This window comes from Motacilla alba, chromosome 3 (genome assembly GCF_015832195.1).
Source record: "Motacilla alba alba isolate MOTALB_02 chromosome 3, Motacilla_alba_V1.0_pri, whole genome shotgun sequence".
Lineage (NCBI taxonomy): Eukaryota > Metazoa > Chordata > Aves > Passeriformes > Motacillidae > Motacilla > Motacilla alba.
Window position 1 is genome coordinate 59,725,773 of NC_052018.1, and position 17,428 is coordinate 59,743,200.

A 17,428-nucleotide genomic window follows, 5' to 3' on the forward strand; every position below is an offset into this window, starting at 1 on the left:
GCAAGTGCCAATGTGTCTCCAGGGCATCATTAAGAAGAAATTATCTTCTTGTGGCTTCTCCTGGTGGACACTGAATCCTTGAGAAAATGTTTAATGTTTGGCTTTACTTTTAAAAACTTGGCTGTGCCCCGTCAGGCTGAAGGGATTGTCGGATACACGACTTGGCCACCAGGTGGCACAGAAGAGCCAGGACATTTTGAAGTCCTTGGGGCACCATGCGAGACCCCTAAAGGAGGAAATAAATTTTATGAAAGTGAAATCAAGTTGGAAAAGGAAATTCCTTACCTCTCTTAGTCTATCATTCCAAAATATTTGTAATTGTAAAGTTGACTTTTAATTGTCATTGTCTGTATCACATGAAAATTTAGTTTTAAATTCCTTGATTTTTTTCTTAAATGTTTTTCTGTTTTATTTTGTCTTTCTATTCTGTGTGTAAAGCTTTTCATAAGCATTCTCTAATGCTGAATACTTTCTGCTCATCTGTCCTGGTTCTTTTCCTTCTTACATTTTCATTCTGCTCTGGTGAGTGTAAGGAATCTTTCTTCTTAACAGAAAATGTTTGAATGCTATGTGGATAAGGCTAAAGTTCAGAAGAGTTGTTAGGGTTTTGTTTCTCCCCTTCATCCATGCTTCGTGAGGTTTATACTTTTCTCATTTCTATTTTCCGTCTGAGGTTTTTGGATACCGCGTATAAAACAACTTGTGTATTTGAATTCAATTTTTCAGGATTCAGAACACAAGTAACTTGTAAAATGCAGCACGTAATGAAAGTTAAGTTAATTACCAGTTACTCAGTAGAGTTAGCTTTTGTAAGCTGCTGAGATGCATTAAAGGGGTTAAATAACCCTCAGGGAAGGTGTCAGTCCTCTTCTTTTGGAAATGTTGCTTCCTCCTGTTTTAGAACTCTTGATCTATTAATATGCTAAAATGAAATGTTTTGTGCTGTGGTCTCACCAGTATCCTGATTTTTTCAGAGCCTCCCATCAGGGGCTCAGCACTTTCAGGCTAGTATTCTTTGGGAATATCCCTATTTCCCTTTGGCTTCCTGTTGAGACAGGATCTTTGCTTTGACCTCATGTGGTTAAAAAAAAAAATAGGGCAAACTCTCTGATCATAGATGAAATCCAGCAATAAAAATAAAATCTAATAAAGGCAAACCCTTAAGGAACCTGCTTCCCATTCCATCCCTTCTCCTAACTGCCCATACATGCACACATATTTTCTACATCAGAAGCAAAAGCTGCTGAGCAGAACTGAATCAGCAGAAGTAGTCATAGAAAAAGGTGGTTGTGAGTGTTAAGTTCAAAAGGACGGAAGACTGTTGGGATATCTTTGGAAACGTATATTAGTGCTCAGTTAATCTAATAGCCAAGACATAGTGTTTATTAAAGGATTTAGGAGGATCATAAGGCAAAATGGAAATAACGCTGTAACCTTATATTTTAAGCATCTAGTTTTGTTTATACTACAAAAATAGGTAGAAAATTACTTTTTGAGATAGCTTTTGCATGATTTTCGAAGCTTGTTGTGTGTCACTTCTCTGTCTTCTAGGATTCTGGAAATAAATAATGAATTCCAAACTCCATTCTTTTTCTTCTTTAGATGAAACAGCTGGAGCCAAGACACTATGGCCTACAACTCAGAAGACTGGTTGATGAAAACACTGAGTATTGTGCTCCTGAACCATATGAATACATAATAGACCAGGAAAGTGTAACTCCTTTTAGATGAAGTTTCTGATGTCTGTAGCTGTAGTTATCACCTACAAATATGTGAAATTTAGATCTAAAATAAGGTTTTAAAACTGTTCTGGGACTGCATTTTAGTTCACAGTTTTGAGTAGCTAGCCACTGCAAACACCTTTTTCAAGAAATGTTTGAAGATTTGAATGAAGCTTTTAGTACAAAAGTAAAGTGTCAGCTTGTACTGCAGGGTGGGTTTTTGGTCTTTAACTTTAGTCCCACTAATAGCAGTGATGCTTACAAAGTAACACAGTTCTCTATGTAAAGACAGCAAGTCTTGATGCAAAGAATTTTGTACTTGTTTCCCATGCTGTATCTGGGGTTTGATGCTTGCATTTTCATAATTTGATGACTTCTGCTACTGTTCTTTTCTAACAGGTATATGATGAAATAGAAATTTGTCCATTGAATGTTTATCATGTTCATCTTACAAAGACTGAAAACATAAGTGATTATGGTAAGCTCTCACGAATTCTTCTTTTTATTCTTCTCATTGCTTACTTTCTCTCTTCAGCACTTTTTAGTTTCTGAGAGCAGACAGAGCCATCCTTGATAGCTCAAAGTATGAGTCTGCAAAGAACTCGAGGCATTATAACAAAGACCCAAACTGATTGCTTTACACTGCCAAGTGCATTTCTTATGTTTTGGAAGGGTCCACTTTCTAATTTTCCTACAGTGGCCAAATAATTGAAGCATGGGCTTGTCAGAAATATGAATGTCCTTTGCCAGGACTAATATAAGTGCTCTCAATTAGGCACAGGTAAAGGTCTACCATTTTAAGTATACTTTGGAACTAATTCTGACAGGCTTTTTGTCCATGGGAGGTAGTTATACCTAGGGATAATTACATACCTTGCAAGGATACCTTTGTAAGGCAGCTTTATGCTGTGCTTTAGTGGCAAACCAGTTTTAAATTATTATTTTTCTGGCCTTTCCCACTCATTAGTCTAGTGTAGTTTGTTGCTTTATAGTTTGGGTTTCCACTTTTTGGAATTGTTTAATACACCTCTATGTCTGATGGACACTCTGCAGAGCTCTTACTGTAAAGATGGACTGCTGTGTTATGGAAATGTCATGGAGCTGAGGTAGAAAATACTTCTTTTGAAACTTTTTTTTTTTCATCAGAGCATGGCATTTTCTGGGAGTTGAAAAGTCTTACTAATTTTAACAGGTCTTACAATGACTGGGTAACCATGTGATAATTTCTATATGCTCTATGGTATGTTCTCAGGAGAAGTATCTTCCTTCTCATGCAAAGTCTACTAAATACAGGAACTAAAAGGGAAATGTTCCCCAGAAGGTTTATTTGATTTAAACATCTTTTACTTCAGGCTTTGCTGTCACAGCCCAAGTTGCTGAGAATGAACATCTCACTCATATCTTTGTAAGTGATGTTCTCCCCGATGGACTGGCATACAAGGAAGGTATTGTATCCTGTTTGTGTTTAAAACTATTCATTATCTTTTTTTCATCCAAAAACTTGAAAGAGCTTTAGTAATGCGGTCTCAAATATTTCTTGGCTTTTACTATTCACAGTTTTCTTTCCTGAAGACCATGGAAAGTATGTAATAGTAGGAAAAATAGTGTATACAGAGTAACTGAATTATCCTTTCAGTGTAGTGGGGACAGTTCTTATTCACCCTTGGAGACAAAGTCTGTGTGCAGCCATCCAGCTGAGTGCTTTTGCACAGAGGAACAGGCAGTAGAAAGAGTTCATCTCGCACTAGGGAACTTCATGGGCTTGATCAGTTTCTATGACCCATTGCTTCCACTTTTGCTGGCAAAAAGCCTTCCTCCCCAGAGCAGTTTTCTGCATACATTTCTGTGAGCACTTTTCCACTGCGCTGCCCAGAAACTGTGCCTCTCTTTATCAGCACATGTGGGCATCACGTGGGTTCTGCTATCTGAAAAATAGCCCCAGAGAAATGGAGACAGAGATCTAAATTTGCTACCTGATGGTAATATCTGATTGGTTTTGCTGACTTAGTAAGACAGCACTTGCTACTGGTTAGATGTATATAAAAGCTGATAAAAACCTCCATCTTTAGTTGCTGAAGCTTTACATGAATAATTTGATCTGTATGACTTATTCTTCACAGCTGATGAAATATGTGTTATGGTGCTGTATAGTGATGGTATCTGGTTGTGAGAGGTGCCTCTATTCTAATCTTCTTGAAAGCTGTGCTGCTCTCCCACTCACCCAATTCTGTAGCATCTTTAAACAAAACCAACTTGATTGCTGTACTGTGAGTAGCACCTATCGAAGTAAGCAAGCATGAGGTCAGTCTGTATAATTACAGCACAAATAAAGCTCCCATTGGTTCTAATGGACTTCTGGTAGGATGAGGCTATTTGAATTCAAAGCAAAAAGATAAAAGGGGAGCCAGCATAAGGTTTGAGTTGTGACCCTTTTTATATTATATTACCTTTTTTTTTTCTTTCTTTGCTTTCACATGCTGCCAGGGCTCCGAGTAGGCAATGAAATCCTGAGCATAAATGGAGAGGCTGTGTCTGATCTTGATCTCAGGCAGATGGAGTTACTGTTTTCAGAGAGAAGTGTAATGCTTACAGTGAGAACGAGCCATTGTGGTACCCAGCAACCCTTATGTGTGTCCTGGTCAGATGGTGACATTTCCAGGGACCCAAAGAGTTTGTTGCCCCCTCCAAACCAGTCACAGCTCCTGGAAGAGTTTCTGGATAACTTCAAAAAGAACACAGCAAATGGTAAGAAATAGACAATATTACTATTACTTCCACCTCACTTTAAATATCACTGTTTTTTAAAACTCAGTCATGATTAATACTGTGTGCTTGCCTTAAAAACACAAGTACAAACTGTTTAAGTTCCATTTGTGCTCAATATCTGTCTGTTATTATTTTTTAGGGAGCAGAAATGGAACAGAATATGATTATGTCTGCAGGGAAATGATAATATTTTAATCTGTTTGTCTTTACCATCCAGTATTATCAAGTGTTCTCTTAACTGTTCTGTGTCATCTCGAGTATCTCCAACACATCCATTTCCCAGGCATCAGTGGTTGAACTGATGTGATGGCTTTCAGAAGCAGAGTGTTGTTCTGTGTTTGATATGCTTTCTGTGTGGCAAAGTACCACTTACATTAAGGGTATCTTCAATGCAGTAGTCATCATCACCTCAGACAGGAGTCTTTGAGCTCTGCTGCCATCCGGTGATATGGTGCTCCTGTTGGGTACAGCAGCCATTGTGTAGAATGAAGCCTGTGAAAAGAGCTTTTATGGGGATTGTTCTGCTTCTGCCTGCTCCCATTCCATACTCAATAAAAAAATGCCACTGTTTTAAGCACTGGGAGGAGGATGAATCCTAACAGTGCTGTGTTAGGGTGAGATCCTCGTGGGTTGCCATGTGAGGAGAACCAGGCAGGGAAGGTGCCTACATGGTAAGAAGTGCTCCTGGATGACATCACAGCCCCCCAGCCCCAAGGAGGTGCCAATGCCCACTGCTGGATTGCCTTTTCAGCTGGAAATAGGAGGTGGCACATAGAGGGGCTCTGCCACTGGGGGTGGAGGCGAGCCGCGGACTCCCTTCCCTTCCCTTCCTTTATCTCATGTTACTTCAGTGTGGAGAACCACATCTTGTGATACCAGAACACTTGTGAATGTCTGTCTGAAATAGAAAGTACGTGGGGCTTTGCTCCCCTTTCGTCCCACGCCTTGACTATTTTTCAAACAAGGTAGAAGGAAATTTAACGAGATTTTCAGTGTAAAAGGTGCAGTTTCGTCGCTATGACTCTGGAGGGTGCTAGTAAAATTCTGCAGGAAAGCTAGCCAGGATGCAGTGCTGTGTGAAGGGAGCAGCAAGAGATACAAAAAGAGATCGCTGATTTTTGCATATAATTACGATGGCAAGTGTTTTCTGATTGGAATTTTTTTCGTAATTAAAAATGGGAGAAGAGAAAGAATCACATAGGAGAAATTGTTAGAGTGGATTTAATTATAAAGCAATTTTATTAGGTCATCTTTTGAAATTAAAAGAAATCTGAATACAAGATTTGTGATTCAGTAAGTAGCATCTCTCTCAGGGGCCTTATTTCAATTTAAAATGCCATTAAATTGAGTAGTGGCACATAAAAGTTAGTGTCATAAACCAAAAATTATGATAGAGCTAATTAATTACATAATTATATCAGGGCTATCATCAAGCTTGTCGGCTTGATATCATAGGCCAGCATTACCTCGAGTATTCAGTGTAATAAATGTATGTGTCCATTCACTAGATTCCTCATTCCTCAGGGATAAATTTGCAACCTGTGCAAATATTCCATTATAATAGGAAATTACTGTAGTGTGTATTATACTTTAAGCACTAGTGGATAAAGGGACATAGTATATTTGCTTTTCTGCTTAAAAGCAGTTAAGGAAGATTTATTTTATTCTGAAAGGGAACAAATAGTTCCAAATTAAGCTTCGTGAGAAGAACTTTTATGTTAATTGAATTCAGTGCTTAGTGTCTGATTACCTGAGCAGTTCAAATGGAAACAGAAGAAAATGGCATTACTTTGAATTAATAGATAATCATAAAGGGTTTAACTGTTCTGTGTCCTGTTACTCAGGAATTGAATAAGATTTTAGATTAGTGGAGGGGATATTTAATGATCCAAGCAGGGATTTGGATGCCAAGGACTCTTAAATTCATATCCAATCTTTAGGAAATTCATAAAATCATTAAGGTTGAAAACACCTTAAAGGTCATCAAATCCAATGTTTGACCAAATGCTGCCATGTCAACCAAACCACAGCATTGTGCCACATCCTGCTGTTCATTGAACACTACTGGGGATAGTGACTCCACCACATCATCCCTGTGCATCCCGTTCCAATGCTTAACCAACTGCCTTTTCAGTGGAGAAATACTTCCTGATGTCAGACCTGAACATTCCTTCCTGCAGCTTGAGGCCATTTCCTCTTGTCCTGTTACTTGCTCTCTGGGAGAAGAGGACAACCCCCCCCCCCCTCCGGCTACACCCTCCTTTCAGGGAGTAGTAGAGAACAACGAAGTCTCCTCTGGGGCTTCTTTTCTCCAGGCTAAACACCCCCAGCTCCTCAGCCATTCTTCATATGACTCACTCTCCAGACCCTTCCCCAGCTCTGCTGCCCTTCTCTGGACATGCTCCAGCCCCTCAGTGTCCTTCCTGCAGTGAGGGGCCCAGAACTGATCACAGGATTCGAGGTGCAGCCTCACCAGTGCCGAGTACAGGGGGACAATGCCTGCCCTGGTCCTGCTGGCCACACCATTGCTGATCCAGGCCAGGATGCCATCGGCCTTCTTGGCCACCTGGGCACAGCTGGCTCATGTCCAGCTGCTGACCAGCACCCCCAGGTCCTTTTCTGCCAGGCCACTTTCCAGACACTCTTCCCCAGCCTGTAGCCCTGCCTGGGACTGTTGTGATCCAAGGACAAGACCTGACACCTGGCCTTGTTGAACCTCGTACCACTGGCCTCAGCCCCCTGCAGAGTCTTCCTGCCCTCCAGCAGATCAATGCTCCAATCCAGTTTGGTGTCACCTGGAAACTGACTGAGGGGGCATTTCATCCCCGTGTCCAGATCATTAAACAGGACTGGCCCCGGCACTGAGCCCAGAGTAACACCACCCGTGACTGGCCTACAGCTGGATGTAACTCCAATTCACCACCACTGTCTGGGCACAGCCATCCAGCCAGACTTTAACCTAGTGAAGAGTGCACTTGTCCAAGCCATGGGCTGGCAGTTCCTCCGGGCAAATTCTGTGGGAGACTGTATCAAAGGCTTTACTGAAAGCCAGGTTGGCTATGTCCACAGCCTTTCCCTCATCCACTGGTTGGGTCATCTTGTCATTAAAGGAGGTCAGGTTGTTCAAGCAGGACATGGCTTTCCTAAACCTGTGTTAGCTTTTCTAAACTATGCTTTTCCTAAACCTGTCCCCTGGTTGTCCTGTTTAATACTGTTCTGCTTGGGTAGAGTTGAATGAGTCACTGTTAAGACCACAGTTTTCAAAAATAATTCCTAACATTTGCTTGTCCATATTGAGTCTGTTCTTCTGAAGTAGCACCTTTGAAAGTCCGTTAGTGCTGGAAGAGGGGACCTTTTTAAAAAATCAAGCTCAATTTGGCTGAAGGTACATATCAGGAGTTAAAAAAATCTCAATGCTTCTGCTGTTGCTTCCCTGTTTTTAGAAATTAACCCTGTCTTTCTAGAGTGCTATGAGGATTAATGAGCTAAAATTAACAAAGTGCTTAGAAAATGGAAATTTTCAGCACTGAGTCACACAGTAATGCCCTGCCTAGTGGTTGGTGATGACCACCATGTGAAAGCAAAACAGAACTTACTTAAAATCACTGGCTTCATATAACTTGGACAGTAATGGTTTGTGCACATTTGTTAACGGTTTTGTTACTGTTTGTTGTAACTCTGATGAATGCCTTTTCCTACGTATCCTGCTGTGTTGAGGATACCCAATTATACCTTGTGGCAAACCATGGCAACTTTTACTGTACAGAAGGGAAGTGATTGACTTTCTCCAAAGCCACTAATTCTGCCACTCCTGAAAATTATTCCCAGGGAATTTTTGGTGAGAGTGATTCATTTTCTCCAAGAGATTGTTATACACCCTTGTAGCTGTATTTTGGACCTGCTGTGGTTGTATCATTTGATCTCCCACATGGCACCACTATGTTACTGCTGCTTAGCTGCTTGGCGAGTAATAAGCTTATCCTGGAAAAGAAATGAGATGAAATACTTATGCACTCATAAATGTGGAGCAACTAAATTTGCTCCAAGCCCCAGTGCCAAGAAACCTAAAGAAATATTTAGGTAGAATTAAAAAATGAGGAAATTGGAATGAAGTTCTTACAGCTGTGGAGAAAAAAAAAAAAAAAAAAAAAGGAAAAAGTGCCTCATTTTACATTACGATGGCATGGATATTTAAGGAAAAAAACAACAGAGAAGGTACAAGAATTGAAAGCTATATTTAGGGCATTGCTGTGTGGGTTTATGGTATATCTATAGATATACCATATCTATGTTATGAGGCAGGAGGTAGAAGCATAAGTAGGTGTGAAAATTGTTTGCAGACTGTTAGTTACTGTCAGAGTTGAGCAATTTTTCTTTTTCCTCAGAAAGTGTGCTTTTGCCAAAAAAAGCTGTTGTTTTTGGTTAGCTGACACTGTTAAAATCAACCCTAATTTGTAAATAGAGCTCTATGATTAAAAAGAAAAAAAAAAGTGGGGATGGAAGGTTGGAAATGCTTTAACAAGTTTCCATGATGAAACACTTTCATCTCTCTGAGGGTTAGAAAGTTAAATGGAAAAGAAACCACTTAAAAAAAAAAGAAAGAAGAAAATTAAAAAGTAAAAAATAAATGGACATATTGTTCCTGTGCTCCATGTTGTACTCCTCACCTGTGGGGTAGCAGACCTTCTGTGCAGGGTCTGGGGTCTTTCTAGAAGTGTAGTCGCAGGAGCAGTGAAGAAACCTCGGGTGCTGCTGACAAGGAGGAGGCTTGCTCCTCCTCCTCTTCCTCTAGCCCCATAGCACTCCTCCCACCCCTGTGCTGGCAGCAGCACTTGCTGCAGCCCCTGCAGCTGATCAAGGAGAAATCTTTCTCCCCTGCCCCCGCACACTCAGGGAGTTGAACTGATGGGTGCAGAGTTCTGACAAGGGCCAGAGCCAGGTAAGGAGGAGGAGGACGAGCGGGGAGCAGGCAGGCGCCAGGGGAGAGCTGGCTGCAAGGACAGCTACTCTCAGAGGCAGAAGGTTGTCTTTCAGTTGAGCTGCCCACAGAACACCACTCTAGCCACTTTGGAACAAGGGTTTTGCCCTTTGCTTTCCTTCCTCTTGCACTAATGCCTGCGCAGCAGTGTAGTCTGGGACATGGTGGTTTGACTCACTCCTGCTGAAGCTATTTTGTGCTGTGAAAGGCACGGCTGGAGTCAGGGAGGGAGAAAGTCAGGCTTCGTGCTTTTTGACAAATGGCTGGGCTGTGTGCTGCAGAGGAGCAATTATGTTTTTGTTACTGATCTGCTAAACATTGAGATATTTTTGCAAAGTGTCAGTGCTTCAGGAGGAGGATCAGTGGTTTGAATCCTCACATGGAAAGTGGATCTTCTGTTCACCAAGACATGTGCAGCATCTGATTTTAATCTTAGTAAGCACCCACAGAACCAAAGCACATCAGTTGGCCACAAGTTTAATTTTTGTATGACTAAATTATTAAAAAAATGACCTTAATAATAACAACTGATTTGGATTCAATTCCAAAGTACTTCCTGTTTCAAATGCACTTTGCTAGGTGTTCTAGATGCCTCTGTAAAGTGTAATTACAACTCACTGCTTCTCCAGAAAACTTTGCTGCTTTCAGCTTTGTCAGATACCACTGAGTTAAGGGAGGACAAGGAAGGCAGAGGTTGGTTCTACTGCCAGCTGTCTCTCTGCATGTTGCTGTGCACACCTTTCCACATAGCACCCTGTACATGCTCTTTCAGCCCCAACCTACCCTGAATATCAGAAAGACCTGTGTGTCTGTCTTAACAGAAGACATAAAGTTAGGAGGATGTTGACACTTTGGTGGCCTCTAGCTCCAACAGCTGGGGGCTGTGCCTGGACCACTGGCTCAGACCACTCTACTTCTTGCTGTCTGCCCATAGTTTTTTGTAAATGTCTTTAATGTGTTGCTGAAAGCATTTTATAAACTGAAGTAGAACTAAAACTTTACTGAAAAGCATTTCTAAAATTACTTCTACTTTTAGTTCTGCCCAAATCAGGTCCTGTTTGTTTACCTAGATGCTGTTTCAACATATAAATTCTCTTTGTTGTGCTATAGGGCATCTCCTTCCCTGTGCTTTGTGTGTGAGATTTCAAAGACATCTGGTTTTATTCTTTCACAGAAAATTCTTTTGAGCTCAGAAGAGCTGAATATTCTTCCTAGCTTCTCAAGTCCCAAGGATACCCACAGTCCTGTTAGATAATGGGCCCTGATATTTGTTAGTTGTGCAGATCTGCACACATTGCTCCCTCTTGCCTGGTGGATCTAATACCAGGTATATGACGGTTTTTTGTGTTGTGAGGCCATGTAATAGGAAAGTCTTTCTGTAACACAGGCATGTAGCTGTCTATGCAGCATGACTGCTTATCTGCCTGAAGATGGATGACTCTGCTGGGCTTTCTTTTCCTTACTTATTACCCAATTCAGTGGGAAACCTCAAAGATGTGATAGGACATGCTCGTCAGAGCAAGTGCAAGGGGCGGGCTGTGTGTTGACAGTAGTCTTGGACAGCTGGGATGGGCTGGCTCCTGCTCCATGGTGTTTGTGCACTGTGAACACAAGTGTCTTCGTCCTGCACTCTTGTGAATCGCTGGGAAAAGACTAGGTCTGACCTGTGACAATTCCTGGGACTGTAGCAGTGTAGGGATCAATTCAGAAGAAAGCATTTGTCTCTTCAGAAGCTGGATCCATTGGTGCACTTGTTGCCTACTGCATATTTTGCAATACAAGTGTTTCCCAAGAGTGGCACTTTAATGAGCTCTTGCTGGCACTTGACAAACTGTCCTGTTGTCTTTCTGCTAGATGTGTGTGCACCAAATTAAAAAATTGCTTATGCTATAAAATGCACTTCGTTGTGCTTTCCTACTGGAAGAGCATTCTGTTCTGTTTTGCTAAATGCTGCTATGATTTAATCCCTGTGAAGTCAGTGGGCCAAATTGTTAGGTTTTTTTTTCCTGGTGTAAAATTCATTAAACCCTGTATAGCTGCACCTTCTGGCTCAGTGATATGTAGGCATAAATCATCATATTGCCCTTCCTACTAAATTCTGTAGAGTGACAATATGGATAGCAAGGAGGTTTATTAATTATGATAAAGTTAGAGACATCCACATATAGACTAGTGTCGTAGGCATGATTTAAAACACATCAAACGGCAGATGTTCTGTGTTTCACAGAAGTAAGGTAGGTTGAGTAATGATAAAAACTGTCTAAGCTAGCCACAAACTCTTGCTAAACTATTAGGTAAGTATCTTTTCCTCTCCTTTTTCCTTTCTGTTTTCATTACTTTTGTGCCTATAAATCTGAGATGGAGAAGAAAATGTACCGCTAAGGTGGTACACTTGGAACCTGGACTGGGCTAGCTCCATTTGCTTTCCAGCTCTCCTCAGTGCAAGTGACCTCTGAGGGCAACCAAAGCTTCCCATGTCAGCAGTCCTGCAGAAGCAGCAAAAACAAGAAGAGAGACCCCGACAGCACCCCTGCATGTCCAGCAGCTGTAGCCTGGAAGACCTAATGGCAGCAGTGGGTTGCAGCCTTTGCTGACTTAGAGAAGATGGTGGCGTGGAGGAGCCAGCTTGGGCTCAGCTGTGTCTTCCTCCTCCGCAATGCAGGCACGCATCTCCAGCTGTTGAACTGGAATAGAAGGGTGATTTATGAGCTGTGGCTAACAATGGCCTCCAGTGAGACTGTATCGAAGAAGGCATTTATTACACGCTTAGGAAACAAAAGCATTTAGGTAATAGTCTGAGAAGCCAGTGTGAAGTGTTAAACTTCAAACTGAAAAGGCTGAACAGCTGCCCAACCAGCAGATACTTGGGCAGAGAAAGTTTAGAATGTTAAATAACCGTATAGAAACAAACCACTGAGATGCAGGGGCTAATCAGGCATTGCTACAGAAGTGCAGGCAGCTATTTCCTATTGTGTTGCTAATTTGTATTTCCTATTGATTGTTGAATTAGCTAATGAGTCAAATGACTTTGCCTCACCATGAGCTGTTAATGAACAAAGGAATCTAAAGGACTCTGCTCTAGCATCAAAATGGATGTTGCTGTAGATATTTAGAAAAAAAAGAAATATAAGAGAGCATAAAGCAACCTATAGAAAGTCAAACTTGTACAAGTAGGTGGTTGATTGGAGTGAAGCCACTGTTCAGCATGTTGCCCAAAATGTCTTAAGAAAGCTGTATGATACAAGAATATTTGCATGAACATACTGCCTTTTTCTATTCTTGCAAATGTGGAATGTTAAAAGAAGTGTCACTTTCCTCACTGAAGGGTGAGAACAAAGGAGTAAGACTTGTCCTGCTTGATCATTTCAGATCCTAGCCAGAAGTAAGAATTTCTCTTTGTCTAGGCAGTATCACATATGCAAATAGAAGCAGCCAGGTTGTATTGTACATTGGGAAGCATGTAAAGCACCTTCTGATGCATCATAGTTTGCTCCCTGAAGCCAAAACATATGGATGAAAGGGGCCATGGAGGGAATCTTCTTGGCTGGTCTGTAATTGCATGTCTTGTTTGGTAACAATTATTCTAGCTAGTGACAGGCTTCTAGTAATTCTGTGTTTAAGAATCCTGTCTAGGAAGTCTGATGTTATGACAGCTGTATGCTAATTTTCTTTCCAAATTTTAACATATGGAAAGGATTCCTGAACGAGTTTCCAGCTACACCAAGGAGTCATTTGTTACAGGCTAACCTGAGAGTATACCTCCTAGCCAGTCTCAAAATAGGTTACAAAATATCCAGACCACCAAAAAGTGATAATAGCCAAAATATCTTACAGAGATTTAATAATTTCTGAATTACTAAATTCAGTTAATTTTGTGTTTTTCTAACCTTCAGTTTTTTAGAGACTGAAGTTACTAGAGCTAGTAGATTCAGGTCATGATAATATAGCAATAAGAATTTGAGCTAGTTGTTGTCTGAAGTTAGTTCAAAGGCTTTCAGAAGAACTTGAAAATTTCCTAGGTGAAAAGAGGAAGGTGGTTTTGAATTGATAATAAATTTAGTGTTTCACTGTCTTTTAAACTGTTGGTTAAAGCAGCATGAAAGCTGTAAACCACTGTACAGTTAGTAACCACAATTACTGCCTGCAAATACATTTGGGTTTACTCCAGCATTAGAGTGAACACTGTGAGTACCAGCTGTGGGGAAAAAAAATGGACTGGCACTGTGTAATAGTTAAAAACTTACACAGATTCCATTAATTGAGCTAACATGAACACTCAATTAATTGGAGATAAATAAGGATCTGCACTTGTGGTCCATGGTACCTCAGTCTCTTGCTTAAATCCATAGAGAACCTCAATGAAGATAAAAAAGTGAACCAAATTACTTTGGCTTTCAGCTTGAAGTGGTAGAGAATATGGTGGGTTTCAATGGGCATTTCTCATCTGTGGCTGCAATCTACCTACCTTGGCTTTCAGCTTGAAGTGGTAGAGAATATGGTGGGTTTCAATGGGCATTTCTCATCTGTGGCTGCAATCTACCTACCTTCCCCTAAAAATATGTTTTCTTAATGCAGAAGTTACCTAGAGACAGTTTTCAGCCTAGAAATCAAATGTGACCATAAAAACTCCTCATGAATAAGCTCAGTGTGTAGCAGGTATTTTTTGTATATTGAGGCTTGTACTAGTAGGATGTAAGAATGCAAAAAACTGATTTATTTATTTGCTACTATGACATGCAGAGGAAATAGATGAATAATGAGGTAAAGTAGGACCTTTCAGTCCACTTTTCCTAGGTGGAAATTAGATCTCCACTTGTTATTCGAGCTGGACCATTCTTGTGTCATGGTCTTTGAATTTTTCTTCATCTGACTTATCACCAAATTTCTAATAATCTTTCTCTGGCCAAAGATTGTTTAGAGAAAAAAAACCTGCTTTTGTCTGAGTGTCTCCAAACACCTCTTGATGTTTGCCCAGACATGGGCCTTCATGATGGAAACCACGTAGCAGAAACTCCCATGACCTCTTGTATCACCACTTCACTAAACTTATCTATGTGTATGCCCAAAACTTCATCTTCTAGACCCTTCTCACTTTTACTAGAAATTTTTCCAATGCAAATGGCCATTGTGGGACAGTTAATGAATCTTCCATGGAGTCTTCTATTGCTTTTCTTCTTCCTGACCATAGTTATTGTGTTCTTTGCAACCTAGAGAAAAATCTAAAGGGCTGTAGAGATTGTGTGGGCTCTGTCATATATACTAAATGGTGGGTGCCCCTTCCATGCTGATCCCAGGGGATAACATGAGCCAAAGAACTGAAAAGACTTATCCTTACATAAGAAGAATCAGAGTTATTCATAGCTGAACTAGTGAACCCAGAACCCTTCATCTCTCTGGTGAAACTTGGATGTCTTCTCTAACAGAGATTGTGAAAATGTCTTTTGAAAGCCATTCAATAAATTCCTTTGGATCAACTGTTACTTTTTGAAAGATATTTCTTGAAGTTTTTCAGAAAGGAAAAGGATACAGAAAGAATGCTCACAGATCTATTTTTCAATTTCATTACAAAAGTAAATATACTGTTGAAAAGCTGAAATACATTAGGTTGTATAAAACCAAAAGAAATAAGCACATGCATGCTACCTGCCAGACTGAACTGTTTAACTGAAGTTATGAGTGGTGGTCTCTGAGGGAGCATTTTTAGAGCTCATTATGCTGATATTTATCTTCTCCAGGCAGTGCTGGAATGGTTCACCTACCACTCCCTGTTTTTCAGTAGGTCTGAAGATATGAAGACCACCAAAGCTTTATTCCTTTGTGAGAGTTGGCTCAGACTTTGGTATTATTTGCACCAGGGATTTTGAAAATATTTGTTATCTTCACTTGGAAGTTTACTTTTCTCTTGATAGTAACATTGGCTAGAAGAATATGATAACTGTAAGCTTATCATAATTAACTGATCAGTCTGGGGAATTTGCACAACAATGAAAAAATGCAGCTTTCCATACACCTGGCTTAAATTTATTACCCAAGTGTAATATCTCATTTCCAGATAAACCATAGAGATGATTATGGAAACTCTCTGTAACAGGGAGTGGAATATCCTACATGCCAGAGATCAGCTGTGTTGTGTTTTATTGGTGGTTTCTAGAAGATTTGGGAATTACTGAAAATATTGAATACATTCTTTCCTAGTGGACAGTCTGCACCTCCTGCAATCCTTTACAGTTGTGGATCCTATTTTTTTTCAAGCTAAAATTCATGTTACTGTTCTCAGAAGTAAATTGATGCCCACTTTATTGCTGCTTTGCATAATCTGTCTGAAATCACTGGACAGTACTAGTGTTTAAAAAATGCTGTCAGTTGCTCTGATCTGATGTCAGGATATCAGTCTTTTACAGACTAAGCCAAGCCCATCATAACTGCTTGAGTGCCACTGTATCTACAGCATCTAACTACTGCAGATTAAAAAACTGCAGCAGAGAGGACAGGAAGTGAGAGTCCTCTTTCCCTTTCAAGTGCCAGAGAACTACAAACAAGAAAATTATCAGTTTGTTGCAGTGGAGTTGTTAATGAACATCAGAGTTGGAGTCAGCAAGAAACTGGGGTAGGACAACTGTCAGGGCTTATAACCCATGTGCACTTGTGAAATAAATGTTCTCTTAGTCATAAGCATTCTTTGCCAGGATCTTTAAGCACCAGTATTAATGAAACTTAAAGTATTTCTTGTGCTCTATTGAAGAGACAGAGGCTTCTGGCTATTTTAACCTGTGTAGCTGAATTATGTATGTATTTGTGTAATATTTGTGCTATGCTGATGATAGATAAACCCAGGATGGGAAGGAATTTCCAGACTCAGCATGTCCAATCCTCTGCTTGTTATGGCTTTGGACAACCCTATTGATACATTTATCCTATTCCATTTTAAAATAAATTGTTTGCAACTTTGTGCCTAGGTAAGTCTGTTCTAGAAATTTATTTGTGTGATGGTTGAAAACCAGTCTTCTAATTGCCAGCATAGACATATTCCTGGCCAGTGGAATGACTGATCAGTATCTGCTGGCCTTTGCCATTGCTTAAGTAGCTCTAGCTCACAACTGCATGTTGTCAACCCCTTCTCCACACTTCCACATTTTTCTTTCATGTTTCCAACTCAGGAGTCCCAGCTTATAGAAGCAATGATTCTTACAGGTCCCTGAAACTGTCTTCCATGTGATTTCATTCAAGGACTGTGCCTTCATCTTCAAGGTCATCCACATCTCCTTTATGCATCTTCAGTTGTGCTCATAATTAATGCTCTGTAGTAACTTTGAATGATTCAAGTGTTTAATTTGAGTACTTACTATTGTACTTTCTTTGCTGGGACAAATAATGAAAATATCAAATGAAATTAGTGTCCAAACACACCATGAACAAAATTTACAATCTAGCCTTTCCCAGGAGTTAGTTCAGACAAATCTGTTCTCACCTGCTAGCCAGTTCTGTCTTGTTTTAAGTCCTATTCTGTTCATTTGGCTAACAATTTCCCCAGGGATATTATAAAAGTTTCCTGTTTATTTTTTTCTTTTTAAACTAAGTTTCCAGAAGGTTATTTTTGTCCTGTATTTTTGTCTTTAAAAAAATATTTTCTTGAAGGTGGTTGTCAGATTAGTTTGACGCAATCTGCTTACCCATAATGTATATATGTTATAGTTCATTTATCTTCACATTTCTGATTTTTCTTTCCTTGAATTTATTGTGAAAGCCTAAGGTTACTACATAGGTTATAGATCTGTATTTTCCAAAGTTAGATTACCCCAGCATTCTCATTCTTTCTTTAGGCATAGCTATTGGATGTTATTCACCAGCTGTATAACCTCATCCTCTTTTCCCCATCATCAGTTGAATCATTTATTGATATCTTTGCTCCTAAGTTTCAATTTCATATGCCAGGTTTTATATGTTGAGAACTAAAGTTTAGTCC

The 17,428-nt window shown here is 40.1% G+C and overlaps 1 protein-coding gene and 1 long non-coding RNA gene across 13 annotated transcripts in view; one reads left to right on the top strand and one right to left on the bottom strand.

Moving 5' to 3' along the window:
- TIAM2 (TIAM Rac1 associated GEF 2) overlaps positions 1-17,428 on the top strand; it is a 166,911-nt gene that overhangs the window by 111,892 nt on the left and 37,591 nt on the right. For 11 of the 12 annotated variants that reach the window (XM_038131913.1, XM_038131907.1, XM_038131906.1 and 8 more), the window contains 4 exons: positions 1,603-1,707; positions 2,121-2,199; positions 3,074-3,166; positions 4,206-4,466. In XM_038131913.1, the coding sequence (XP_037987841.1) occupies positions 1,603-1,707; positions 2,121-2,199; positions 3,074-3,166; positions 4,206-4,466 (538 nt within the window). Of the gene's footprint in view, positions 1-1,602; positions 1,708-2,120; positions 2,200-3,073; positions 3,167-4,205; positions 4,467-9,306; positions 9,427-17,428 lie in introns of those variants that run through there. The other variant, XM_038131919.1, reaches the window with a different exon arrangement.
- Positions 3,175-9,253, bottom strand: LOC119699007. Its single transcript, XR_005256325.1, has 3 exons — positions 9,155-9,253; positions 4,861-4,979; positions 3,175-4,282 (listed from the first exon to the last, which is right to left on the bottom strand). It is a non-coding gene; the product is annotated as an uncharacterized LOC119699007 (long non-coding RNA).